At 45.9% G+C, this 27,677-nt stretch overlaps 2 protein-coding genes across 7 annotated transcripts; one reads left to right on the top strand and one right to left on the bottom strand.

Annotated features, from left to right (window-relative positions):
• Nucleotides 1-3,835: 3,835 nt before the first annotated feature.
• Nucleotides 3,836-27,672, bottom strand: Naga (alpha-N-acetylgalactosaminidase). 5 transcript variants are annotated; one of them, XM_078052648.1, is made up of 10 exons: nt 20,675-20,802; nt 20,272-20,353; nt 19,365-19,500; nt 18,755-18,926; nt 18,164-18,341; nt 17,795-17,889; nt 16,877-17,038; nt 15,320-15,517; nt 14,351-14,494; nt 3,836-4,032 (listed from the first exon to the last, which is right to left on the bottom strand). In XM_078052648.1, exons 2-10 carry the CDS (start codon nt 20,285-20,287, stop codon nt 3,895-3,897), a joined length of 1,239 nt encoding a protein of 412 aa, XP_077908774.1. In that variant the 5' UTR covers nt 20,288-20,353; nt 20,675-20,802; the 3' UTR covers nt 3,836-3,894. The 5 variants fall into 5 exon arrangements, with proteins under 5 accessions (XP_077908774.1, XP_013219853.2, XP_005338622.2 ...); XM_013364399.4 differs by lacking the exons at nt 3,836-4,032; nt 20,675-20,802 and adding exons at nt 13,180-13,853; nt 27,532-27,672; XM_005338565.5 differs by lacking the exon at nt 3,836-4,032 and adding an exon at nt 13,180-13,853 and having other exon boundaries at nt 20,675-20,801.
• On the top strand, nt 22,224-27,454 carry Pheta2 (PH domain containing endocytic trafficking adaptor 2). Of its 2 annotated transcripts, none has more exons than XM_040277229.2 (3): nt 22,224-22,557; nt 24,239-24,312; nt 25,078-27,454. In XM_040277229.2, the coding sequence occupies exon 3, from the start codon at nt 25,091-25,093 to the stop codon at nt 25,856-25,858; it is 768 nt and encodes a 255-aa protein (XP_040133163.2). In that variant the 5' UTR covers nt 22,224-22,557; nt 24,239-24,312; nt 25,078-25,090; the 3' UTR covers nt 25,859-27,454. The 2 variants fall into 2 exon arrangements, with proteins under 2 accessions (XP_040133163.2, XP_077908775.1); XM_078052649.1 differs by having other exon boundaries at nt 22,224-22,876.
• Nucleotides 27,673-27,677: the final 5 nt, after the last annotated feature.

Here is a 27,677-nt window from a genome sequence, read left to right as displayed (position 1 = left end):
TATCTAAGTCTTAGCTGGACTTAATGGCACATTCTTCTGGTTCCAGTTACTCAGGAGGCTTAGATGGGAAGACCACTTGAGCCAAAGAGTTTGAGTGCAGCCTGGGCAACACAGTGAGACCCTGTCTCCAAATAAAAACAAAAAGAAAATTTATGTCTTTGGTTATAATTGTATTCCTGTTTTATCCTTTTTGTTTGTTTATGTATTGGCACTGGGAATTGAACCCCAGGGAACTTACTACTGAGCAACACTCCTAGTCCTTTTATTTTTTATTTTGAGACAGGGTCTCACTTAGCTTTTTAGGGTTTCACTAAATTGCTGAAGCTGGCCTCAAATTAGTGATCATCTTGCCCCAGCCTCCCAAGTTGCTGGGAGGAGAAATGTGCACCACTATGCCTGACTGCTCTATTTATTGCTAGTGAAGTTGATTTCATTTCTTTTGGGGGTTATTCATTGCTACATAGTAATGCAACTGATTTTCCATGCTGATCTTGTGTCCTGAAGTCTTGCTGAACTCATTTATTAGTTTTAATAGCTTCGTGTGTGTGTGTGTGTGTGTGTGTGTGTGTGTGTGTGTGTGTGTGTGTGTGTTCTTTTAGGGCTTTCTATTTATAAGCTAATAAAGGTAATTTCACTTCTTCCTTTCTAAGGAAGAATGCCTTTTATTTCTCTTCTTGACTCAATTGCCCTGGCTAGAACCTCCAGTATGATACAGAATAGGAATGTCAGGAGCAGTCATTCTTGTTTTATTCTTGATTTTGAGGAGAAAGTTTTAATGCTTAACTGTTAAGTATGATGTTAGCTGTGGGCTTTTCATAGACGCCCTTTATTAGGTTGAGGAAATTCCTTTCTGCTCCTAGTTTTCTTTCTTTTTTTAATCATGAAAGCACATTAAATTTTGTCAAATGATTTTTCTATATATTGAAATGATCACATGCAGTTTCTCCTTTATTTATTAATTAATCAATTAATTTATTTTGGTGGTATTGGGGATTGAAGTCAGGAGCACTCTATCACTGAACTATATCCTTTTTATTTTTTGAGACAGACCTCCCTCAGTTGCTGAGGCTAGCCTTGAACTTGCAATCCTCCTGCCTCAACCTCCTGAGTCACTGGGATGGCATCGTGGGCCACTTCACCCAACTATTTATTTTCTTAATATGATGTATTACATTTTCATATGTTGAATGAATTTTAAAATCCTATGATAAATCCCACTTGAGCATGATGTATAATCCTTTTTTGTATGTTGGTACTTTTAAGTTTGGTGTCCGTATTCATAAGGCATACTGGTATGCAGCTTTCTTATAATGTCTTTTTCTGATTTTGGTATTGGGGCAATACTGGCCTCATATGATAATTTAAGAAATGTTCCCTTTGCTTCTATTGTTTGGGAAGCATTTGTGAAGGATTGGGTTAATTATTCTGTAAATGTTGGATAGAAACCAGGCACATTAGTGTACTTGTAATCCCAACTACTTAAGAGGCTGAGGCAGGAGGATTGGAAGTTCAATGCCAGATTCAGCAATTCAGGGAGACCCTAACTTAAAAATTTAAAAGGGCTGAGAATGTATCTCACTTGCCTACCATGTGTAAGGCCCTGGGTTTCGTCCCCAGTACCACAAGCCAACAAAACACATGGGAAAACACATTGAGCAGAATTCACAAGTGAAGCCATTTGTTCTTGGGCTTTTCTTTGTAGTGATTTTTTTTTTTTTGTAGTGGTGATTGAACCCAGGAGTGCTTAACCATGGACTTACATCCACAGTCCCTCTCACTAAGTTACTGAGGCTGGGCCTGGAACTTGTGATCCTTCTGCCTCAGCCTCCAAAGTTGCTGGGATTGCAGGCCTGTGCCACCTTGCCCAGTTTGTAGTAACTTTTTGGTTACTTAATCTCTTTATTGATTTAGGATTTTTTATTTCTTCTTGAATCAGATTTGGTAGCTGGTTGTTTCTAGGAGTTTTTTCCATCTAGGTTATCTTATTTGTTGTAATACAATTATTCATAGTGCTCTTTCATAATCCTTTCTATTTCTGTAAAGTCAGAAATAACACCACCTCTTTCACTTTTCATTTTGGAAATATGAAACTTCATTTTCTCTCTCTGTTTTTGTTTTTGGTACTGGGAACAGAATTCAAGGGCACTTTATTACTGAGCTACGTCCCCAGCCCTTTTTATTTTGAGACAGGGTTTCCCTAAATTAGCCTCGAACTTGTGATCCTCCTGTCTCACCCTCCCAAGTTGCTGGGATTACAGGCATGCACCACAACACCTGGCTCTTTCTGATTTCTTAAGGTGGAATGTTCTGTTACTGATTTGAACATTTTTTGGCACTGAACAAAGACCTTTATTATTCTTGCTCCTTACCTTGAATATCCACATGATAGATATTTTTCTCCTCTCTCTTTGTATTCAGTCCTTTATGGATATGGATGATCTAGGGAAGAGTGAGGATGGCTCATTCCAAGATCTCTTTTTTTATTAAGATCTCTTTATTATCTTTTTTAAAATTTTATTTTTTGTTGTACTTGGACACAATACCTATTGTTTATTAATTTATTTTTATGTGGTGCTGAGAATTAAACCCAGTGCCTCATACATACTAGGCAAGTGCCCTACCACTGAGCCCCAGCCCCAGCCCTCTTTATTATCTTTTTTTTTATAATCACTGCAGCCAAATGATTATTTAGATAAAGATGGGGGGAAAGTTTGGATAACATTGAATAAGAGAAAAGGTATTAATATTACATTATTTTGCATTAAGTCTGGAAAAAAGAAGGAAGTAGAACAAGAACTACTTGTATGTAGTAGACATTTAACTGACAGGCACAATCGCAGTAGACATTCTTAATAACACCCAGTTTCATCCTTCTTCATTCCACCTCTTAGGCTTGAAAATGTGCACAGCTGAATTAGATTCACCTTTTACTTTGTGTGTCTTTTTGCATTTCTGGGAAATGTTGCTGTCCTATTGTGATTGAGTCTGAGCATAATGTCTTTGAGACTATATACTACTTCCTGGCATGTTGACTTTTTGTTGGACATATTAAATTCTATTGACCTATTTATCTGACGGCCTTTCCACAGCCACCATCACTAAAATGTTGGGCATCTTCTGATTCAGTTTTGGGTTAGGGATGGGAAATATATATAAATATATTTTTATATGTATGTATGTATAGTATCAAACCCTATATATACTATGTTTTCCCTATATATATACACACACACACACACACACACATACATATATATATATATATATACACACACACACACACACACACATATACATACACACACATATATATATATAATTTGTAGTAAAAATCATATAAAATGTGCCCTCTTAAGTGTTTTAAGTTTACAGTTCAATAGTGTTTACTGTATCCACATTGTTGTGTAACAAATTTCTAGAACCTTTTCATTTTACAAACTGAAACTTGGTATTATTCAATGACTCCCCATTCACCTCTCCCTCCAGGCCCTGGAAACCATCATTCTACTTTTCTTTTTGTATGAGTTTGAGTATTTTAGATACCTTATAAAAATGCAATCATGTAACTAGCTCATTCCATTTATGATAATGTCCTCCAAGTTCATCAATATTATTATATGTGGCATTATTTCCTTTTCTATAAAGGCCAAGTAATGTTCTGTTGACCCTTGGTGGATGTCTGAAAGTGCAGATAGTACCAACCCTGTGTATACTATGTTTTTCCTATTCATACATTTTTATAATTTCTAAATTAAACTTTAGAAATTAGACATAGTAATAAATTAAAAATAATAACCAACTATAGAAGAGAAAAATTATAACAATATCCTGTATATAATTATTTAAAACTTATAAAATGTTTATTTTAGGAATTTTCCATTTAATATTTTTGGATCACCATTGACTGTAAGTAACTAAAACTGCAAAAAGTGAAATCATGGATGGGGGTACTGGGCATATATACCACATTTTCTTCAGGCATTCCTCCACGAGTGGCATTTGGATTGTTTCCATCTCTTGGCTATTGTAATGCTGTAATAACATAAGTGAAAGATCTCTTTTAAAAAATGTATTTTTATTGGACACAATGCCTTTATTTTATTTATTTTTATGTGGTGTTGAGGATCAAACCCAGCGCCTCACACGTGCTAGACAAGCGCTCTACTACTGAGCCACAACCCCAGCCCCAAGATCTCTTTTTTTAAACCAACTTGTTGAGATATAATTCACATACCATACAGTTCACCCATTTAATATGTACAATTCATTGGTTTTTAGGATATGGAAAGATATGTGCAACCATTAATTCTAGAACATTTCCTCCACCTCAGAAAGAAACCTACTTTGTCTATTTTGTCTGTCATTGCTCATCCCGATCCTCCCCACCCAGCTCAGAGCAACCACTAATTTGCTCTCTCTAAAAATTTCTCTGAGACTTTCCTATAAATGAAATAATATATGACCTTTTGTGGCTGGCTTTTTTTCACTTAACACAATGGGTTTTTCTTTGTTAGTTTAGGAGAGGTGTTTCACTGTGTAGCCCAGGCTGGCTCAAACTCCTGGGCTCAAGGAGACCTCGGCCTCAGCCTCAGGGTAGCTGGATATAGGTGTGTGCTAACACATTTTGGTGGCATCATGCATCCATGAGGTCACATACATGTATTATTGTTTCTCTTCTTTTTGTTCCTGAATAATATCCCATTGTATGGATACAACACATTTTTTCTTCTTGGTCTGGGAGAAGAAACCCAGCCCACACACATGCCAGGCAAGCTCTCTACCATTAAGCTATACTCCTAATCCTTACATTTAAAATAATCCATTCATCAGTTGGTGAATATTTGTTTCCCACCTTTTGAATATTTCTGAATAATGCTACTTAAGATTCACAGTACATATGTTTTCTTTCTTTCTTTTTTTTTTTCTGTTTTGTTACTGGGATTGAACCTTGAGACACTCTACTGAGAGCATCCCCAGCCCTTTTAAATTTTGATACAGGGTCTCACTGAGTTTCCCAGGCTGATCTCAAATTTGTAATCTTCCTGCTGCAGCCTCTCCAGTTGCTGAGATTATAGGCATGCGCTGCCAAGCCTGGACTGTTTTCATTTCTTTAGCAATGGAATCGCTGAGACGAGTGTTTAATTATTTATCATTTGAGGAGCTGCCAGACCATTTTCCATAGCAGCTGCCCCATTTCATATTCCTAGTAGCAGTCTATGATAGTTCAAATTTTCTCCAACACTTACTTTTTAAATTCTAGCGACCTTTTTGTGTGTGCAGTGGTATCTCATTGTGGGTTCTATTTGCCTTTCCCTAATGGCTAGTGATGTTGAATTTTCTGAGTTGAACATTGTCCATTTACATGTCTTCCCTTGAGGAAGATCCATTCAGATCCTTTGCCTTTTTTTTTTCCCCAGTGCACAGATTGGACCCAGGGCCTTATGCATGTTCAGCAAGCACTTTTACCACTTAGCTACACCCCAGCCCCTGGTCATTTTTAATAGGGTTATTTGCCTTTTATTATTGAGTTGTGAGTTTTTAATGTATTTTAGATAAAATTCCCTTAACAGATATATGAATTGTAGATATTTTCTCTCATTTTGAGGGTTGTTTTTCCATTCTTTCTCTCTCTAGGCATTTACAGTTATAAATTTTCCTCTAATCACTGCTTTAGATACATCCATGTTCTGATACCTTATTTTAGTATGTTATATACTCACTTGTATACATTTTCAAATTTATATGATTTCTAATTTCCCTTACATTTTTGCTTTGATTCATTGGTTATCTGGGAGTGTTGTTCAATTTCTACATATTTGTGAATTCCTAAAATGTCTTTGTTATTGATCTCTACTTTCATGCCATTGTGGTGAAAGAACACGTTTGTATAATTTCAGGCTTTTAAAATGTATTGATTCTTATTTTATGATTTAACATATGGTCTGTCATGGAGAATGTTTGCACTTGAGAAGTTACTGTATTCTCCTGTTTTGGGGTGAAATGTTTTGTAGGTGCCTGCTAGGGATAGTTGATTTATAGTGTTAAATCTTCTCTTGCTGAACTTCTGTCTAGTTCTAGGCATTATTGAAAGCAGCATGGCCTTGAACAATTATTGTGGTTTTGTGGAAGTATTTAAATTTATTTTAACTGATACATAAAAACTTAAAAATTGAATATATTTGTGAGATACCACATAATGTTTTTTTTTTGCATATCATGGGTCACTTTTATTAAAAGCATCATTACTAAAGTTGGCAGCAATTTACATTTTATCTTACATGATAGCAGTTTTCAAAGGAAAAATAAAAGGACATCACAACAAAGAAAAACAATACATTTACAAAGTCATGTCTGTAAACTTCAAGGCTAGTTTAGAGCTGAGGTAATGCTGTTTTAGCTTTGTGGCTAAAGTAACAAAGTCCTTTAATTTAAGGTACCTGATTCTCACTTCTCTCCCTATTTATTTTTCTATTTATTTTGTTTATACCAGTGCATTACAAGACCACGAGACAATGGAACTGTAGTTCTGTCTGGCAAGAACCCTCCCAGTAGGTTAATTTTCCCCGAATAATGTTTTGATACATGTATACATTGTATAATGTTTAAATCAAATTAAATATATCTCTTCAAAACATTCAAATTCCTTTTTCTGGCTCTGTGAAGTGCAAATTATCTCTAGTCATACTACTGTGCAATAGCACACCAGAACTTTTTAAAAATTATTTTTATTTTTTAAAATCTTTTTTTAGTTGTAGGTAGACACAATACCTTTATTTTATTTATTTTTATTTTTATGTGGTGCTGAGGATCAAACCCAGTGCCTCACACATGCTAGGCAAGCACTCTACCACTGAGCTACAACTTCAGCCCATACCAGAATTTCTTACTCCTTCCTAACTATAATTTAGTACTCATTGATCAACCTCTTCTGACTTTTCAGCCCCCTACTCTCTCCAGTCCCTGGTAACCACCATTTTACTCTCAACTTCTGTAGATCAACACTTTTGTATTCCACAGATTAGTGAGACTATGACGTTCTTGTCTTTCTGTGGCTTATTTCATTTAATATAATGGCCTCAATTCCATGCATGTCACAAATGACAGAATTTCCTTTTCTTTTCTTTTATCCATTTATCAGTTGATGGACACTTGTTTCCATTTCTTAGCTAAATGAACAGCATTTCAATGAACATGGGAGTGCTAATGTCTCTTCAACATATTGATCTCATTTCCTTTGGATAAATACAGAGTAGTGGGATTGATGAATCATATGATAGTTCTATTTTTAACTTTTTGAGCAATGTCCATACTGATTTCACTAATAGCTGTGCTAATTTATATTCTCACCAACAGTGTACAAGTTTCCCTTTTCCACATTTCTTCCAACACTTTTTCTTTTTGAAAAGCTGTCATTCTTACTGGAGTGAGATGATATGTCATTGTGATTTCAATTTGCAATTTTTGGATTAGGGATGTTGATTATGTCTTCTTTTGAGAAATGTCTATTGCCCACTTTTTAATTGGGTTATTTGGCTCTTTACTATTAAGTTTTTTGAGTTTCTTATATATTCTGGACATTAACCCCTTGTCATATGTACAGTTTGGAAATATTTTCTACCATCCTACAGATTGTCTCTTCACTTTGCTGTGCAGAAGATTTTAGTTTGATGTAATCCCATTTATCTACATAAATATGCCATGTATATTTGTATATATATGTGTGTGTGTATATATATATTTTTTACTATTATTTTTTCTTTCATGTCTCTGCTTTTTGGGGTCTTCTCAAAAAAATCCTTGCCCATTCCAATGTCCCAAAGCATGTGCCCTGTTTTCTTCTTGTAGTTTCAGTTTTTTGTTTTTTGTTTTTTTGTACAGGGAATTGAAGCCAGGGGTACTTTACCACTGAGCTGCATCCCAGTCCTTTTTATTTTTTTGAGACAGGGGCTCACTAAGTTGCATTGGGTCTTGATAAATTGCTGAGGTTAGACTGGAACTTATGATCCTCCTGTCTCAACCTCCTGAACTGCTGGGATTACAGGTGTATGGCACCATACCCAGTTTACATATAAATTTTTAATCCATTTTGAGTTTTGTAACTGGTTAGGGGTCTTTTCATTCTTCTGCATGTGGATATCCAGTTTCCCCAGTATCATTGGTTGAAGTTTGTGTTCTTAGCACACTTATCAGAAATCAGTTGGTTGCAGGTATGTGGATTTACTTCTTGGCTCTCTATTCTTTTCAACAATTATTATTGTTGAATTATCCATTTCTCTCTTCAGTTTCTCAGGTTTTGTTTACATATCTTTGGGTTATTTTGTTAGGTACATCCACATTTATAATCATTCTGTCTTTTTGATGGATTTACCTTTTTAACTTTACAGATTTTTTTTTTTTTGTACTAGGGATTGAACTTAGGGGCACTCAACTACTGAGCCACATTCCCAGCCCTTTTTGGATTTTATGTAGAGGCAGGGTCTCACTAAGTTGCTTAGTGCCTCGCTTTTGCTAAGGCTGGCTTTGAACTTGCAATATATACATATATACACATACATATGTATATATTTAGTTGTTGATGGACCTTTATTTAATATGTGGTGCTAAGAATCAAACCCAGTGCCTCTACCCCTGAGCCACAACCCCAGCCCCTGGCACTTTTTGTTTCTAACAACTTTTGTCTTAAAGTCCTTTTCTGACATTAATGTAGTCCTTTCTAGTTTCTTTTGGTTATTATATTTATTGTAATTTTTCCATTCTTTTAAGTTTCAATCTCTTTCATTTGACTCGAAAGCATGTCTCTTTAGAAGACTGTATATTTGTTTTTTTAAATGATTTTTTAATTTGTTCTTTTTAGTTGTACATGACAAAAAAAAAGTATACATACATGGAGTACAACTTCCTGTTTTTCTGTTATACATGATGTGGAATTACATTGCTTGTGTACTCATACCCAAACATAAGAAAGTAATATCTGATTCATTCTGCTATCTTTCCTATTCCCATTCCCCCTTCCTTCTCTTCATTCTCCTTTGTTTGATCCAAAGTACTTCTAGGCTTCCCTACCCTTCACCCTTTAGCATCCACATATCAGAGAGAATTTCTGGCCTTTGGTTTTTTGGGGACTGGCTTATTTCACTTAGCCTGGTAGTCTCCAGTTCCATCTGTTTATTGGCAAATGCCATAATTTCATTTCTTTTTATGGCTAAGTAATATTCCATTGTATATTACTATACCATGTTTTCTTTATCCATTCATCTGTTGAAGGGCACCTAAGCTTGTTTCATAGTTTAGCTGTTATAATTGAGCTGCTATAAACATGGATGTGACAGCATCACTATAGTATGCTGATTTTTAAGTCCTTTGGATATATACCAAGGAGTGGGATAACTGGGTCAAATGGTAGTTCCATTCCATATTTTCTTAGGAATTTTGATACTACTTTCCAGAGCAGTGTATATTCTCACCAGCAATGTATGAGTGAACCTTTCCCCCACATCCTTGCCAACATTTATTGTTACTTATATGTTTGATAATTGCCATTCTGACTGAAGTGAGATGAAATCTCAATGTAGTTTTAATTTACATTTTTCTAATTGCTAGAGATGTTGAATGTTTTTGATCATATTTAGAAGACTATTTTTGGATTGTGTGTGTGTGAGAAAATGCTTTAAATATAGTCTTTTAATCTGTTTAATGTATTTACATGTAATTGTAGATAAGGCAGGATTTATCTCTGCCATTTGGCATTTCCTTTAGTTATCTTATTTCCTGTATTTCTGCCTTTTTTATTATTTATTATAACATCTTATTTTGTACTATTTTAATCTATCAGTTTTTCTTTTCAGTGCTGGGAAGTGGTAGAGTATCAGGGGCACTCCACCACTGAGCTGTATCCCCAGCCTTTTTTATTTTCTGAGACAGGGGCTTGCTAAGTTGCCCAGGCTGGTCTTGAACCTAATCCTCCTGCTTCAGCCTCCAGTCAGTAGGGCTATAGGACCTCCTAACCCAGCTGTCATTTTTAAAAAACTATGCTTTTCAGGGAATTACCACTGATAGCTAGTTTATAACAGTCTAGTTCATATTAATAACAATTTATGTCAATTGAACACAAAAACTTTGCTTCTAGATAGCTCTGTTCTCCATTTTGCTGATATTGTTACAAATTACATCTGTATACATTGTTTGTCCATTTTAGATTTATAATTATTGCATTGTAAAGTTGTCTTTTAAATCAGGGACCAAAAGGGAGTTACAAACAAAAAATACATATATGTTGTTTTTCAATGTTTGTTTTTACTGGTGCTCTTTATTTCTTCATATGGATTACTATCCAGGGTTCTTTTATTTCAGCCTGAAGAACTCTATTCAGTGCTTTATGCAAGACAGGTCAGTTATAGATGAACTTTCTTCATTTTATTTTACCTGGGAACATCTTCATATTTCCTTCATTTTTGGAAGTTTGGACAAATATAGAATTTCTCATTGACAGTCATTTTCTATTGAATATATCAACCTTCCAGCTTCTGTAGTTTCTGGTAGCTTGCTGAGCCTCCCTTGTCATTTTTGCCTTGCTTTCAGAATTCTTTCTCTTTTTATGATGTGTCTAGACCTTTTTTTTTTCCTTTCTTCTTCTTTTTTTTTTTTTTTTAGTTGTAGATGGACGCAATATCTGTATTTATTTATGTGGTGCTGAAGATTGAACCCAGGGCCTCACGCACTCGAGGCAAGCGCTCAACCACTGAGGTACAACCCCAGCCCCTAGGTATGGAACTTTTTAAGTTTATCCTATTTTGAGTTTGTTAAACTTCTTGGAAATACAGATTAGTATTTTCATCAAATATAGGAACTCTTAACTCCTACAATTCTTCAGATATTCTGCCCCTTTCCTCTTTTTATTTTTTAAAAATTTTGTAGTTGTAGATGAACAGCATGTCTTTGTTTTTTGATGTGGTGCTAAGAATGGAACCCAGTGCCTCACACGTCGCAGGCAAGTGCTCTGCCACTCAGCTACAGCCCCAGCCCCTCCCTCTTTTTTATGTGTATGTTAGTACACTCGATAGTATCCCAAAGGACACCGAGGCTTTGTTCATTAATCATTAGTATTTCTGTTCCTTGTATTAATTTCAACATACTATTTTCAAACTTGCTGATTCTTTTACTCTGTACTCAAATCTGTTATTGAATCTCGGTAGTGAATTTTTCATCTCAGATACTATATTTTCCAGCCTGAGAATTCATACTTGGTTCTTTTTTATAATTTCTATATCTTCCTTCTATTTTTTGAAATGTTTTATTCTTTGCTTTAATTCATCAGACATGATTTCCCTTGGCTCTTGGAACACATTTAAAATAATTGTTAAAATCTAGTACTAAAGAAAGTTAAAATGCCATGAAGCTTTCTGTTATTACTGAAACTCAACTGGGCTGTTAGAAGTCTTTGAATAATTTCCAGAATTCTGTAAGATGATTCTGACCTGTGTGGCAGGTTTTTCATTGCTTTTATGGAGCATGCAAACTTCCAGTGGTTCTTGCTGAGCCAATTTTGCTGACCCCTTTTTTGGATTTTGATTCAAACAAATTAAAGAAAGATATTTTGATACCAATGGCAAAAACTGGACATATATTATTATAGAATTCTGCTTCCTTACATAGGGAGATTGTATTAAAGTCAGACTTATATTTCAAAGACCCTGATAGAGATTGTATAGTGGTACCTAGGGTTTCTGAGATTGGCTTTCAGTATTCTAGTTCACACCTCAGAAAAGTGTATGTAGGGAGAAATGAAATATTGGCACAAGCTCTTGGAGCTGTGTGATGGGTACATGGAGATTTATTGTACTACTTTTTGTGTTTAAAAATTTCTATAATACAGTTTTCAAAAGAGAAGGGCTACCCTTGGAGTCCAAGTAAGGCTACCTTGAACTGGAAAAAAGAATTGAGTTCCTCACTGACCTTGGGCAGAATAGAGTAGAACAGTGTCCTTCCTGGAAGACAGGCAGCATGTATGGAAATAGGAGAACTACTCAGGCAACCCCAGGATGAAAGGACATGTTTTAAAGCAAGCACAGATGTGTGACCACTTCTGAGTCTGAAAGTCAAGGGTGCTGATTCGTCAAATTCAGCTGAACCCTGGCCCCAGTCCCTGTCTGTGGTCTCAATCCCTATATTCTATATTCACATCCCATCTCTAGCTTCTTTCCCAGAGCTGGAAAGAGAAGAGGTGTTTCCACCAACACGTTTCCATTTGTCTTGAAGAGCACTTTGGCCAAGACCCAAGGATGGAATTATGTACAGAGCAATGGGCCTTCAAGGACAGAGGCCGGGACAGGGTAGACTCTGTCTTCCTGAGTGACTTCATAGCTTCAAGACATCAGCTGGGGACAGGGAACCTTCCCTGGGGACTCAACTATCAGATCTAGTGACTTAATCGTAAAACTCCAGTAATATTAAACCATATAAAATGTGCACTTGTAAATGCTTTATACCTTACTCTAGATAAGGACTTCAAGATCGTGAGGCAGGGAGTAGGGGAGGTCTGCCCAGCAGAGGACCCATAAGGCAGGGCAGTGCCGGGTTGCAGCTCCCAATTTAAGGCCCAAAGAGGACTCAGCCAACCTGCTATGCCATCAGCTTTCCAAATGGGAAAGAGGGCCACCATGGGAGAGAGGCATCCTGTGGTCTGAGCTGAAGGAGGTAGTTTTGGGGAGGCAGGCAAGAACCTGCCATTCTCTTGATCAGACAATAGAAAATGGGTTTTGTTTCTGTTTTTTTAAATGGAAATAGCTGAGAAATTTGAACTTCCTTTGTAGCCAGGTTGGGAGAGAAATAATGAAGAGAGAGAATTTGGGGTGAGGTGGGGTCACCAAAAGAAAGCAGGTTGAGGTACGGAGGCAGGAGACACTGCTGTGCCAAGCATAACCAATAGGCCCTGGGAACAACACTACTCTGCCTCATTTTGTTGCCACCATGGCCACCAGAGTGTCATGCAGAGCAGAGAAGGGTCCCTGCGGTGAGGCAAGTCTGGCATTTCTAAGGAGTATAATCTGTAGGTTACTCTGGAAAATGAGGGGCCACAAGATGCCACACATCGGACACATGAAACCTTCATCCTGTGCATTGCCACCCAGAGTCCCCAACTGAAGGTGTCCATGCCCTATCCCAAGTCCACGTAACAACTACTTGACTAAAGAAAAGCTTTATTGGTGACCTCAGGGAGCCCCACTTTCTGGCCCCACTTCCAGGTAGTTTTAGTCTGCAAGGCCTTCTCAGGCTAGGAAAGCCAGTCACACAATTCATGAGAGTTCTAGCAAGAGGTCAGATCTCTACTCCTAATTAGAAAAATTCCAAATCCTGATTTCACAGTCAACAACAAGGCTGGAGGCTAGAGTCCTGATGGGCATCGGTGCCCCTGCCTGTGGCTCAGGAGGTTGGCAAATTGTTCAGCAATATCTGTGGGGCTGTAGAGATGAGATAGAGGCCAGGAAGGCCACAAGAAATTGCCCCAAGAGAAGTTTCCAATAGGATCCACACTTGGGTAGGACATGGAACCTGACCCTGCAACTGCACTTTGGGTAAGATGAGGTCAGGTTGCTGAGTGGGCCTGGAGAGGAGAGAGCCCCACCTGCTTGCACTTGGCATACCAAGGCTCCGTGGTCAAGGCTCAGTGGGGCCACCACTGCCTGTCAGACATCCCAGATCCTCATTAGTGGGACCTGGGACTTCTGCACATTTTTCTGCATCTTCTGGATGGGATACAGGTACCACATTACTACCCCTGAAGGGTTGATGACCACTGTGAAGCTGGTATCATCCCGGAGGCCACTGATGATTTCACCCGAGAAGACGTCCTGGGCCTGCAGTGGGGAGGGACATCACCAATGGCGGCAATTAGAATTGCACAGAAAGCCCCTCAGAGTGTGGAGAAGTGCCAGGACCTTGGCTTGTCTGTGCAGGCCTCCAGTATGCCCTATGGAAGTGGGAGCCCTGAACCTCCCTTCACTTTTCCACCAGCAAAGCTCACAGATGTCCAAACAAGGGTAGCAGAGAAAGCCCCAGCCTGGGAAACGCCACGAGGGCTGTAGCAGCCAGGGCTGCCCAGTGAACAGCAGCAACCTGAGAGGTTAAGGGGACTCATGGTTCTGTCTGCTTTGCTTGAAAACCAGTGCAGAGAACAGCCCCAGCCCTCAGTGCCTGCAGTAGCTGCACAAGCACCTGCCAGAGGCCCTGAAGCCCATGGCATAGGGAGGCCATGTGTGAGTGAGGGTCAGCCCCAGTAGACACCCCCCCCCCAGGAAACTGGAAACCAGACTCCAGGAGGCAAGGCCAGGGGCTGCAGGGGCAGGGGACTCACCTCATAGATTCTGGAGCTGGAGAAGTTAAGCTTTGCCAGGGAGGAGTGGTAGCGGAAAGGCATGTCCGTCCTACGGCTGAAGAAGACCACGACATTGGTGTCCCCAGACAGGGGCCGCTTGAACACTTGAATTAAGGATTTTTCCTGGGCATAAAAGATAGTTATGACTGAGGTCTCTGCTTAGAGAGGTTTTGAAATTCCCTCCTGGCCCTCCCTTGAGCTCTAAGCCCCTCAGGCTATGGTCAAGGCTCAGTGGGGCCACCACAGCCTGTCAGACTTCCCAGACGTCCCTCTGTGTCATACAGAGGCTTGGGGATGATGTCACAGCCTCCCCAACTTATCTAGCCCTATCTTCATTCTCTGACTTAGCAGATGCACACCAAAGTCTACTTTGTGCCAGCCCTCATGCTAGGACACAATAATGCCTGAGGCCCTACCTCACAAGCTCACAAGATTGCTCAAGTCTTATTTGTACCAATTATGAAACCTTAAGATAAAAAGTTACTTAGATTTTGGAAGCTTCAGTTTTTCTCATTTATAAAACAGGTAAGAGTATCCACCTTGCTAAGAAAATATCTAAAATGTATTGAGCCACAGTAGGTGCTCAATAAATAGTAGAAACTAATGTTAGGTCTTGGCTAAAACAATTTCTTAAACTCTAGAAGAAAGCCCTAGCTCTCTGGAGAACATTACCTATGTGCAGTGGCCCTATGCCTCACTGTTCCCCTGAGCAATTGTGTAGTGATGTGCCCCTGCCTCATGCCCATGAGCTGTCCTGCTCTGCCCTGCTCTCACCTAGGCAAGAAGAGGGCAGTTGGAGCAGTTCCCAGCAGTTCTCCATTGCATGCAACCAGGAAGGGATTTCAGAGACCCAGCCCCACCTCTGTTCCCGTCCCCAGTTGTCCTCCAGGTTGACAGCCTTGCTTTCAGGACAGCCCAGTTCTCAGCCCTCCCCACACACCCCAGTACCTTGAGAATCATGCGTCCCTGGATGCCTAAGGGATCCTGGTTGATTTTGATCATGAGTGGATTCTGCAGAATGTTCACGTTCTGAGGGGAAATGGTACGCAGGTCTGTGGACATGAAGAGGGGGGCTGCCAGCACAGTCCACAGGGCCATCTGTGCCCGGGCTTGCTCATAGCTGAGGCCAAAGTTCCCAATGAGCAGCTGGTAACAGAAGAAAGGAACAATCATCTGTGTTCCTCAGGGAGACAGGCATGGGATAGACTGGGGAATGAGAGTCACTTGTGTGGACCTGGCTTAGTGCAGCTATGTGGCCATGGGGCAAATAAATCCCCTTCCATCTGCACATCAGTTTGGGTTTGTTTTTTTTCCCCCTCATCAGGAGCATGGGAGGATGATATTCTCGCTGCATCACAGGGCCCTGGTATATGCTTTGTAAATGCTCCACCATTGAGCTCTCCCCAGCCCTTTTTATTTATTTTGAGACAGTGTCTAGTGGTTTATAAATGGGAGGGCTGGGGCTGGGGCTTAGTGGTAGAGCGCTTGCCTCGCACATGTGAGGCACTGGGTTCGATCCTCAGCACCACCTAAAAGTAAATAAGTAAAATAAAGATATTGTGTCCATCTACAACTAAAAATATTTTTTAAAAAAAGTTTGTAAATGGGGATAGTGAGTCAAGAAACATACTGCAGGCAGCAGTGGTAGGAAACCAGACTTGGATAGAGTCCTACCACTTGCCATCCACCTGCCCTAGCCAGAGCTGAATGAACCCACGGGAACTCCTGACCCCAGAGCAAACAACCAATCCACAGGACATAAACCATTATTGCTAATTCAACATGGTACTTGGTGATCGTGATTTAAACAGTGTCTGGCATATGCATTTTAGAGTTAAAAATTTGACTCTCAAAAGCACAGAAAAAACTGGGTTACTTGCTGGAGGTAAGTGGTAGAGCTGGAGCTACAACTCCAAAGCAGGTAAGCTTTACTCCAAAGCAGGCCGGCCCCTCCATCTGGCTTAGTAGTCACAATTATAACTGTCATTGGTAGTAAATACTTGTTGGCTAAATGAACAGATAACCATAAAACTATTTTAAAAAATCAGCAGGGCTATGATGGAGATAGGACCAAAGCGCCAGAAGCTGTGGCCTAGAGGGTGGGGCAGGGCAGGGCTTGTAGGACAGCAGGGTAGAGGGTGTTGAAGAGCTTCCAGAGGCTCAGGAGGACAGTCTAGGTGCTAGGCCCGGCAACACAGCAAGGAACAGGCATCATCTTTACTGGAGAGTTGGTTGCTACAGACTGGAGTTCTAGAAACAATGGGCATTCCTGCAACCTTTCCCTGAACATTCTGATGCAAAAGGTGGGGGAGGGACCATGGTCAGGCACTGTAAATAAGCTCTGAAGGTGAGTCTGACACAACACGTCACACCCAGTTCAGGGGCACATTTCAGAAAAGCTGACCTAGAACCTGGGAGTGAGCCTCAAGGAAGGAAGAGAGCACGGGCAGTGGGGCTTTCATGGACTGCGGGTCTAGGGTCATTCCCTTCCATCCATGCTGGTACCATGTCCGGGTCATTCCAGTGTCCAGGGCCGGCCACTGGCTGTAGAATGTCCTGGTGTTTCACGAACCAGTCCAGGATGAAGAGCACACTCCTCCAGGAGTCCTGGATATCATCAAAGTTGCGCCAGAGGTTGCAGATGTTAGCCAGCAGAGTGTAGTTCACCTGGATGCCAGGGAAGGCAGAGTCCAGCATGGTCATGCCCTGCTGCCTGGAGCCATCCAGGGACTGAGGAGGCTCAGCAGGCAACAGTGGGAAGGGGTAAAGGGATAGGTCCACAAGCTTATTCAGGACCAGGAAGCCCTCTGAGAGGGTGGGCCTGCTATGGGCCTACCTAGGCTTCCCTTCCAAACAGGCTGGCACCAGTATGGAGCTTACGCTATCTTCTCATGCCTGCTGGAGCTGAGCCCAGGGTGGACTTAGGCTGGTGCACCCACAACCCTCCCCACTGTGCATTCCCCATACTTCACACATACACTTCTGCCAGCCATCTCCCTCATTCTGGAGGTCTGAGCCCATCCTTCCTAGGGTCAGATGTGCTGCGGGTGGGGGCTATCAAGGTGCCCATGGGCCCTTCTGAGGTTTGGCTCACCAGCTTTCTGGACCTCCTAGCCCACTCAGTACCTACCACCCAGCATGCTGACCCCATTTGCTGGGTGGTCAGTGCTGGCACGAGCCTTGGATACCAACCTGACAGTTCAGTTGATGAGGGCTCCATTTCTCTAACACCTGGGGCTGGCTGTGGCCCCCTCTTTAAGACTCTATGGCCCTCTCTCTACACACCTACAAATAAGCACATGGGCAACTGAGCTGAGAGCAGCCCTGGCTCTGGTAGCTACCTTCCTGTGGCCTGGCACGCAGAGGACAAGGGAGACCCTAGGGTATGGGAGCCTTAGCAGGTGGGTACACAGAATGGCTTACCTCAGGGGGAAGGCCCCCTTCGTAGGCTGGCCAGCTGCAGGAGAAGGCGATGGAACGGCCTGTGGCATTCAGGGCAGCAGACATCTTGGGATATCCTAAAGAAAAGCCCAACCCCCACTAGAGGATTGAGCAGGCGCAGAGGCAGCCAGGGGCCTCCACTCAAATGTTTTCCAACCAAACAGGAGGTACCTCCCATACACCGAGAACGAGGTGGCTGTGGTCTACCCCATCTTTAGGAAACCTGAACATCCCTTCAGCCCCTGGGTAAGGGGAACTGGCAAAACCACTGCTAGGGGCTACACACAGACCAAGCTCCTGTGGCCATCTCTTCCTCTTTACTTGATGGCCCCTGGCAGCTGTGGAACTCACCCTCAATCCGTTCCTGGCGGGTGGAGAAGCAGCCATCCAGCTTCAGCATGTCCACCTTCCACTCAGCGAATGTTTGCGCATCCAGCTCCACCTTGTCTAGTGTGGTGCCAGGGAAGCCCATGCACGTTAAGTTGCCCATGTCCGCATAGATGCCCAGCTTCAGGCCCAGGGAATGAGCCTGTAGGGGGTTGAGAACACAGAGGGCTCAGGTGGGACCCTCAGGAAGCCTCCTCATCAGCACATCTGACTAGGGCCCATTCAAACCTTCACTGGCTCCCATTGACCAGAGGAGAGGTCCCAGCTTGCTGGCTGGCCTCTGCAGCTCCAGCCTCTCCTCCCTCCAACACACTGCTTCTGGCTATTTCTTGCCTCAAGGCCTTCATGTCTGCCTCAAAGGCCACCCCTCTGTGGTTGCTCAAGAACTAACTTGTCTCCTCCAAGGGTCTTCCTAGAGTCCCAGGCTGAGTAGGATGCCCTTTCTGCCTCTCACCATAGTGGTGATCATTCATCAGTTTTCCCATGAGGCTCAAGCAATGGGGTGATAGGGGAGGAAGAGCCCCCAGATCCTGGGAGGGCTAGGGTGGAACTCACATAGTCAGCCAAGAAAGTGATGCCATGGGGGAAGCGCTTGGAATCAGGCACCAGGCGGCCTCTGTCATCTCGCTCACCAATCCAGCAGTCATCGATGTTGAGGTAGACGTAGCCCAGGTCCCGCCACCCATCCTGTGCCATCAGGTCAGCCATCTCCATGAAGAGCCGCTCACTAGCAAGGGGCATGGGGCTGCTCGATCGCCCAGCCTGACCCTCATCCTATCCCTTCCCTTCCTCAGCTCTGAATCTGGGCTGTAAAAATCATGACTACTTTCAGCTGCAGACTAAACCACTATGTCGGGAACAACAAACTAGGTGGGATGAAATGAGGGGTCTGGCTTCCAGGCTGAGGGACAGGTCTGCTTGGCCTTCTACATTATCTCTTTTGAATTACCTCAGGGGCCAAGTCCAGTGCAATGTCCCTGCCCCACAGAGGCCCCAAGCAGATCATGAGACTAAATATCAGATATCCTCTAAGCCACTTCTGCCTGTACTTGTTCTGGGATCAGGGGTTCTGACCGTGCCCTTTTTGTTAGCTGGTCCTTCTCTCCCTGCCTCAACTCTGCAGGCCTTGGGCAAGGCTTGTCTGGTGGCTGTGGACCTCACTCACCTGATGCAGTTCTTTGGGTCCTCATCACAGTCAATGTTGCAGCGGAAGCGTTCCCAGGCCAGCCAGCCCATGGGTGGTGTCCGAAGGAGCCCATTCTCTAACACCAGCACCTGGGCCACCAGGGTCAGCAGGAGCACTGGGAGTGCGGGTGAGAATAGTGACTGTGAATGGCGCTCACAGTCCAGAGCCTCCTCCCACCCCATGCGCATGCTGCTCACACTGCTTGCATATTAGAGGAACCAGACTCCTGGGTTTAGGGTAGAATTGGCTCTTCCTGCAGAGGTTGGCAGGGGAGGTCCTTTGGGCAAGACAATGGGTTTGAAGTCTGGCTCCCCACTTGCTGTTGCCACAGTAGGACTGGACTTAGCAAAACTGACACTTTTAAATCATGTCCTTCCTGTCTCCCTTGACCAGCCCTCTCCACCTTATACATAGAACTTTACAGTACAATGTGGCCAGAAGCCAGGTCTGTTAAGTCCCAATCCAGAACTCTGCTCTCAACCACAGACACTCAGAAGGTTTCCGAAAGGTTTCCAGCTTGCCTAGGAAGGACCTGGCCCAGCCTGCCCACAAGGTGAGCCCTTTCCCTCTCAGGCTTGTTTCTTTAGGTGTCAGAGGGAGTTACTGTTCCCGCTTCACAGGACTGCTCTCAGCAATGGCACATCGCATAAGAGGACCTCTGCACTTGGGGGAAAGGGAGTGAGAAAGGAAAGGACTTCTTTGGAGGGGGCATCGATTCTTGGGTGGGGAGCATCCTCTTCACCTTTCCTAGCCCAGCTCCATGAATGGGAGGAACACGTCTCCCCACACACCCGTCAAGGAAGAAGGGCCAAAACCCGAGGGCTACAACTTTCTCCACGCAGTCCTCCCCCACCCGTGCTGTCGCTCCCGGGGTCGGTGTAGGTACCTGTCTTCAGTAACATGGCTTTAGACTCCGCGTCTCAGAACCGGGCCAAATCTCTGCTCTTTTCAGCTTTATATTTTGGGCTCTGAAAGACACGAGACGGTAGAGAAGCTCTGGGTTCACGACCACTTCCCCTGGCCACCCATTCCCAGCCTTTACTTCCCCGAGCCCAAGCTCTTCCGCAAGAAATATCAGACAGGCTGCCCCGGACCTGGGACCTCACCCGCCCGCGGTGCTGGGAAACCGCGCGCCTACGGGCAGCCGTAGGCCAGGCTGGGGCCAGACAACGGCAGCAACGGGCTCAGGACGCCCTGAAAGAACGGAGGCGCTGAGCCCAGTCCGGGCTCCCGACTTCCATCCTCGGCTTCCCGCCTTCGGTTCCCAACGTCGCGGCGGCCTCACTCACCCCTCCGGGGCGCTCAGACCCACTGCCGGCCTCGGCCTCCCGAGCCTCTGGCAGATCCACACGCCTGATTCGCTCCCAGCGTTCCAGTGGGCGGGCCCCTGCTCGGCTATCCTTCTGGCACAACCTATCAGAACCCCCCTAGCAACGTACCCCGCCCTCTGTGGGCCCCCACCCACCCGATGCCCCGCCCCCACGCGCTCCCTATGCCCCGCCCTGTTGAGTTCCAGCCCTGCCCGCTGGGTGACCAGGTTTGCTGCGAAGTTAATTCTGTCACTTCTAGGGGACCCAAGAGGGCGTAGAGTGTCCCCCACACGGTAGGCTCTCAGGAAGTGGCGGTGCTGTGAAAACCCTCTAAGAGCGTTGTTTAGAGGAAATGTCCTGAAGCATGGCTGATAGTAAGACGCTTAAAAGTAGTGAAAATGAACGGGCGCTGCTATGGGAGGATGGGTGAGAGAGAGAGCAAAGGCGGTGGAGGACATAGCTCATGTAATCAGGAGACTCTCTGGGACTGCTCAGCCAGATACTCTGAAAATTCCTTGTCTCCTTCATTCAGCTATTTATTGAGCAACTACTTAGTGCTCAATACTGTTCTGGGCACCTTCACTTGGATGGCCACTGGATTTCAAATATTATGGGTCCCCAATACCCGCCACCATCTTAGATAGTGGCAACTCCACTTCTGATTACTCAAGCCAAAACCTGGTGTTCTCCATACAGCCTTATCTCCTTGCCCCTTACATGCAATCTCTTGGTAAATTCTGCACTCTCTACCTTTAAAATCCACCTCACATCCAGCCATCTCTCACTGTTCTGGTGCCCTCAACCACACCTTACCTGGTATTTCAGCAGCCTCTCAGTAGTCTCCTGCTTCCATCCACCAGCAACCAGAGTAACCCCTGAAAACCAGTCAAGCCTCCCTCTAAACCCTGTGGCTACTCACCTCTGTGTGCCCTTATGGCCCTCCCAGATTGCGAGTGCTTGCTGGCCCCTTCCTCAGGATGTTCCAATCACACTGGCCTCCTTGCAGCCCCTCAGGCACAACAGCTGGCAGGGCCCTTGCACTAGCTGTCACTTCTGCCTGGAAATCCCTTCCTTCAGATATCGGCCTTGCTGGCACCCTCGTTTCCTTCAGTGTTTGTCAAATGACATCTTCTCAGTGAGGCCTACCCTGCCTTCTCACCCCAACTCCCCGTCTGCCTTAGTCTATTTTTTCCACACAGTTATCACCTTTTATACACTTATTATAGTTTATACTATTGATTGAATAAAATTTATTTAGGGAGACACTATAAGTAAGAAATAAAAGCATGAGTACAGGGAATTACTGTAGTGGCTGGGGCTATAATGAAAACACACCCAGGGATGTGCTCAAACCCTCAGGGTAGCTACTGTGTAGTGTGTGGCCAGGGAGGGGACATCTGACCTGAGACAAAGTGCTGTGAAGGGGTCCTGGGGTTAGGGCTGGGAGGGTGGGGGTGAGAAGGGAGGGCTGCCTAGGCTACAGGAACTGCAAACGAAAAGGCTTTGAGGTGGGAACCCTCAAGTTCATGGTCAGATATTGGAGTACACCGGCTCCCAGGAAGGGCCTCTGGGAACCCCCAGCCTCTGTCTTTGTGGGTTCCAGCGATCTTCACTGCAGGCCTAGGCGTTGGCCAATTCAGGGTGGAGTTTAGGGGAGGGACCCTCCTGGAGGGTGAAGAGAAATGGGTAATCTGCAGAGGCCGAGAAGGCAGCCCCCAGGGGCCTGGTGTAGCGGACAAGGCTTGGCCGGCTGTGCAGGAGTTGGCCCTTAGCAGACACCGGAGGCCTTGCCCGGCTCGGCTCAGCAGGACGGAGGACCGAGCGGGACCTGGCGGGGAAGTGGATTCTGGATTCTCCCAGCGGTGAGCTGGGCGGGAGGCCCGCGGACAGCCCGAGGGGCAGCCCTGGCTTGGCGGCCACAGTTCCACTGACCAGCTCTATGGTTCGGGCAGGTGCCCACCCTCGGGGACCTCAGTTTCCCGCCGTTCTGGATCCCGAGGCGACTTGGCGGATCCCGGGGCGTTTTGGGCAGGGAGGGGCGAGGGCGGTAACCCGAGCCGCCCGGGCGGGGTCCCCACTCCCGCGGCCACGTTCGCAGCCCGGCGGAGGCGCGGGAGCGGCGCCCGAGCGCCCGGGACGCGGCCGCAGCCCACCGAGCGGGCCGCGCGCTCAGCGCGGGGGGTGAGAGCGGGCCCCGCGGGCGCGGGAGGCGGCGGCGCGGGGAAGGTGCGGTCGCGGGACGCGGCGGGAACGGCCGCGCCGCGCGGATCAGGAAGCCCGGGCTGCGGCCCGCGCCGGGGAGGTCCCGACCGCGGCGACCCCCGTTTCAGCGGCCAAGTCCCCGGCAACCGGGACGCCGCGGTGCCTCGGCGAGAGCCGGACGCGGGGTCCGGTCCGCAGCCCGAGCGGTGGCCAGAGCCGCGGGCCGCAGACCCCTCCCCTTGCCCGGCGCTGGGGCCACTCCTCGGGCCAACTTCTGTGGTCTCCTCCCCTTTCCGGGGCCACGGCGACTGGAAAGGCCCCTCCTCAGCCCGGCGGCCTTTCTCTCCTTAGCCCTTATCACTCCGCCCTTGTTTATTAGCCCATTGACTGTAACTTAATTATCCATTTAATAATGATGATGATGATGATGATAATGCTATTATTCATTTCTGTTTGCTCACAGTGGATCTCCCCCACTGGAATGTGGCTCCAGGAAGGCAGGGGACTTTGCTTTGCCTACCGGTGTAGTCCCCTGAATCCAACGCGCATTTTTCTTCTTCCTCCTCTTTTTTTCCCTCAGTGGAAATTGAACCCAGGAGCGCTTTACCATTGAGCTACTGCCCACTTCTTTTTAATTAATTAATTAATTAGTTTGTTTAGAGATAGTGTCCGCTCAGTTGCTGAGGGTCTCGCTAAACTGCACTCCTGCTTCAATCTCCCGGGTTGTTGGGATTGCAGGATTACAGGTGGGCACTGCCCCGCCTGGAAATAACCCACTTCTTGAGGGCTTTAGGAGCCAGGCACAGTGCTCATCAGTGGAGCCACACTGGATACAGCCCTGGACATTCTAGGGTTGGGGACAGTGCTGAAATTGCAAATGGAACTTTTTTTTTAATCGCTGCATTTAGTTTTTTTGTTTATGTAGTGCTGGGGAAAGAACCCAGTGCCCACTGAGCCACAAACTCAGCCCTGCAAATGGGATCTTTATGGGATGAAGGAAACCTTCTGTCAGACACCTTGGTGATCAGGACCTCCCTTGGGTTTGGTAATCCAGCAAGGCTTCTCTAATTAGGTGACATAAATTAAAGGCCACAAAGTGTCAGAAGGGAAAGCAGGAAGCTATGGGGGCACTTACCTCTGACCTAGTCTCAGAGGGCAGGGAGTTGAGAAGAGTGAAGGTCAAGACTGTGGGACCCAGACCCGGGAGTGTGCCAGGTCTGGGTCAATGGGTCAATGGGTGGGGATTACCAAGGGGCAGGGAGGGCTTCTTGGTGGATATGGTCATTTTGCTTTGCCCCAGTTCACAGTAGGAATTCTCATCATTTGAGAATTGTTTTGCAGGCCCCCTGGGAACCAGGTGGCTGAGCTGTGTGGCCAGAGAGGAGGCGACTGCCCTCTCCTTGTGAGTTATTTTGGTAAGTGCATCATCACCTGAGACTCCCCCGCCCCCAGAAGGTGTGAGAGAATAGGCAAAGCAAGGGCTGCTTCTCACTGGTCATGTGATTTTGGGCAGTTCCTCTTCAATGCTGTCACCGTTTTCCATGAATAAGGAAGACACTGGGATTAAGTGCCTTATATGATCCTTGGGCAACAGCATTCAGCCGCTGTGGCAGGCCCTTCTCAGCCAGACCCTGAGTTTGGACCACACTCCTGCTTACAGAGTAGATCTTCTCTGAACCTCACTGTGAAGCAGGCCTGCCTCCCCGCCCCCTGCACCTATCTGGCCCCGAAGGCTGCAGATTCCCGGTGAAGGACAACTGTGCCATACAGTGAGAGGCCAGGAAGAGTCAATGGGGACTCTGGAGGGCTGTCCACAGAACTGGAGTTGAGAGGCCTGCAAGTTCATGGGGTGATTGAAGCAGAATTGTTTCCATGGGCTTGGCTGGCGTCTGTTTCAGCCACGCTAGGGCCTATTTCTTTGGGTTTTAAAAAACCATGTCAATGTCCCACCACACCTCTGCTCTACAATTGCAATATCCTTTCTCCTGAGTCATTGGATGTCCACTTTTTGGCCTCTCACAACATCCCTTTGAGAGAAAGGTAGGGAAGACCGGCCCAGTTCATGTATGAAGACTAAGAGCCTTGGGATGCAGTCAGTGAGCAGGGCCACAAGGCAGGGCCAGGTCCTTCCCCCTGGGGCTGCCTCCCTCTCTAATCTGCAACCATCTCCCTCTCCTCAGTTTTTTGGGAGCCATGAAGCTTAACAAGAGGAGTGTGACCCACTACGCACTGAGTGACTCCCCCGCAGACCACACAGGCTTCTTGCGCACTTGGGGGGGTCCAGGGACCCCACCCACCCCCAGTGGCACGGGCCGAAGATGCTGGTTTGTCCTTAAGGGCAATCTGCTATTCTCCTTTGAGAGCCGCGAGGGCCGGGTCCCGCTGAGCCTGGTTGTGCTGGAGGGCTGCACCGTGGAACTGGCCGAGGCTCCGGTGCCTGAGGAGTTCGCCTTTGCCATCCGCTTTGACGCCCCAGGAGTGCGCCCACACCTGCTGGCAGCAGATGGGCAAGCGGCCCAAGAGGCCTGGGTAAAGGCGCTGTCCCGGGCCAGCTTTGGCTACATGCGCTTGGTGGTCCGTGAGCTGGAAGGCCAATTGCAGGAAGCTCGCCAGAGCCTGGCCTTGCACCGCTGTGCCACCTGGAAGGTGGCTGGCAGCCGCTGTAAGCCACAGGCTCCCAACCACTCGTCTCCAAGTCCAGAGAATGGACACTTTCTCCCCAGTGACTGCAGCCCCATGGGTTCCAGTGAAGAAGGGGGCAGCAGACCAGCAGGGCGGGATTTGGCTGAGTGGGAGTTGCAGGGCCCTGCCAGCTTCCTCCTAGGCAAGGGGCAGAGCCCTGTGTCCCCTGAGACCTCCTGCTTCTCTACCCTCCACGACTGGTATGGTCAGGAGATTGTGGAACTGAGGCGGGGGTGGCAGCAAAGGGTCCTGGGGAGCCCGCCAGAATGCAAGCCATAGGATAGGCCCGTAGCCTGGGCCTTTAGTCCTGGCCCTGTCCTGCTGGTCAGGACACTGCAGCCAGTGCTTTTCAAGGAGTTAAATGTTTACTCACTTCCAAGGTTGCTTTTGGGGGGAGGGGAGTTCCTTCCCTCCTGATTTTTTTAGGCCTTCCAGGTTCTACATTCTCCCTGTGCCTACAGGGGACTGAGGAATTATGGCTTCCAACCCCCTGACTTTTTGAAACCCAGAAAGGAAAGGTGGTTTACGGATCGCCCCAGAGCAAACCTGTCTCCTGACTCTGACAGGACTGCCCCTCTCTCAGGGTATATTAATGAAATGCAGGAAGAGGGGCTGCCCTATCTTTCACCTACACACCAGACTCTAGCCATAATTTCCAACACAGGAGTCTCGTGTGCACTTAAATGCCAGAGGCTGCCTGCAGTATTAGCTTAGGGGCTAACATTGTCAGTGAAAATCAATTTATTGTGTTATAGGGATTTCTGGGCCCAGCTTTTCTTGAGAGGGATAGGAAGACTGGGCACGGGACCCCTTTCCCCCCATAGTTTGGGTAGGGTCCTTTGTAGGAAACAGCCTTTAGCTAAATAGAGTGACTTCTTACTCCTCCTCTACCAAGCCACCAGATAATGCTGAACTTTGCCTTGGGAGGGGCTTTTATGTCAGCAAAAACCTTTCCTGTGTTCCGTCCTCAGCAGCCAGCTAGCTCTTGGTACTGCCCAGCAGGAAGTAAAGAAGAGGCAGGGAGGCAGGGTGGCCCCTGGGGAAGGCCAGTTTGTTTCTTTGGTCCTCAGTCCTGGGTATTCTAGAAGCTTAGGATTCTCAGTACCATGTGATAAATCCCACTCTCCTGGCTGGGCTCCCATAAAGGTACTCCTCCTCCTAAAGCCACCTGGGAACTCTGTCACAGTTCCCAGGACTTTACCTTCAGGAATCCTCATTGCTGCTCTTCCCAGCAGTGGTGCAAAATGTTTTTCTATTTGTCTGGAAGGCAAAACTGCTGGGACTACAGAGCCAAAGGCCAGCCCAGCCTGTCACCTTAAAGGTATAGCGGCAGTGAGAGGTGGGAAGATGCAGGGCCTGGTGGCAGACACCCCCTTCCTTGCTTCCCTTTCACTTGGCTGGACTAAGCCCAAGTGGGCCGAAGACAGACTTCAGGAGGCTGAGATGCGGCCCTAGGCCCAGGACCACTGCTGCCCTGCTTTGTTCCCAGCCCTGTACGGGAGCCCTACGGCCCACCTGCACTTTATTTTATACACAGATACTACAGGCCTTTGTTACCTTTGTTACTGTTTTTTTTTTAAATATAAATATATATATACAATTAAAACACTAAAGCTTTTTTTAAAAAAAGTTATTACTCATCTTGGTTATTACAATGTTTTTAGAAATGAAGAATCAGGGCTGGAGCTGCGAAGCCAGTATCTGATGGCAGAAGCTGAGTTAGGTTTGGGACCTCGGCTTTGCTGCGGGCCTAACTCCCACCAGGTCCACTTTGGCCCCGCCTCTTTTCCAGCCCCGTGTCCCAGACCTCAGCCCACTCCCGCCCGTTGTTAGTGTTTTTTATAAGATTCAATGAGTAAAGTTTTTTCATTATTACTCATTTTGGTTCCTGAAGCTTATTTCAACACACTCTCAGTGACCCCTCCGGGAACAAAGAAAGTCACAGAACTCACTGCGGCCGACCAGGGCCCCGCGGGAGGGGCAAAGGGGGACTTCTGTATCGTTCTCGTGACGTCACCACGTCGGGCGGGAGACAAACGCCTCTTTCCACCACCACAGGAACTGGGGGCACTGCGCAAGTGTCAGGGCTGGGCTTCTC

This window comes from Ictidomys tridecemlineatus, chromosome 6 (assembly GCF_052094955.1).
Source record: "Ictidomys tridecemlineatus isolate mIctTri1 chromosome 6, mIctTri1.hap1, whole genome shotgun sequence".
In the NCBI taxonomy this organism is placed as follows: domain Eukaryota; kingdom Metazoa; phylum Chordata; class Mammalia; order Rodentia; family Sciuridae; genus Ictidomys; species Ictidomys tridecemlineatus.
Note: the sequence above shows the minus strand (reverse complement) of the source record. Positions and strands in the feature narration are given on the sequence as shown.

Bases quoted from the DNA above. Each gene is read 5' to 3' on its own strand.
- Naga (XM_013364399.4), bottom strand. The intron at 18,342-18,754 runs GTGAGTTCCACC...AACCCCCTACAG, and splicing joins TCACTTTCTTGGCTGACTAT to GCTCATTCCCTGGGCCTGAA. The intron at 14,495-15,319 runs GTACTGGGGTGT...TTTTATGCCCAG, and splicing joins AGGGACGCATGATTCTCAAG to GAAAAATCCTTAATTCAAGT.
- Pheta2 (XM_040277229.2), top strand. From the start codon at position 25,091: ATGAAGCTTAACAAGAGGAGTGTGACCCACTACGCACTGAGTGACTCC.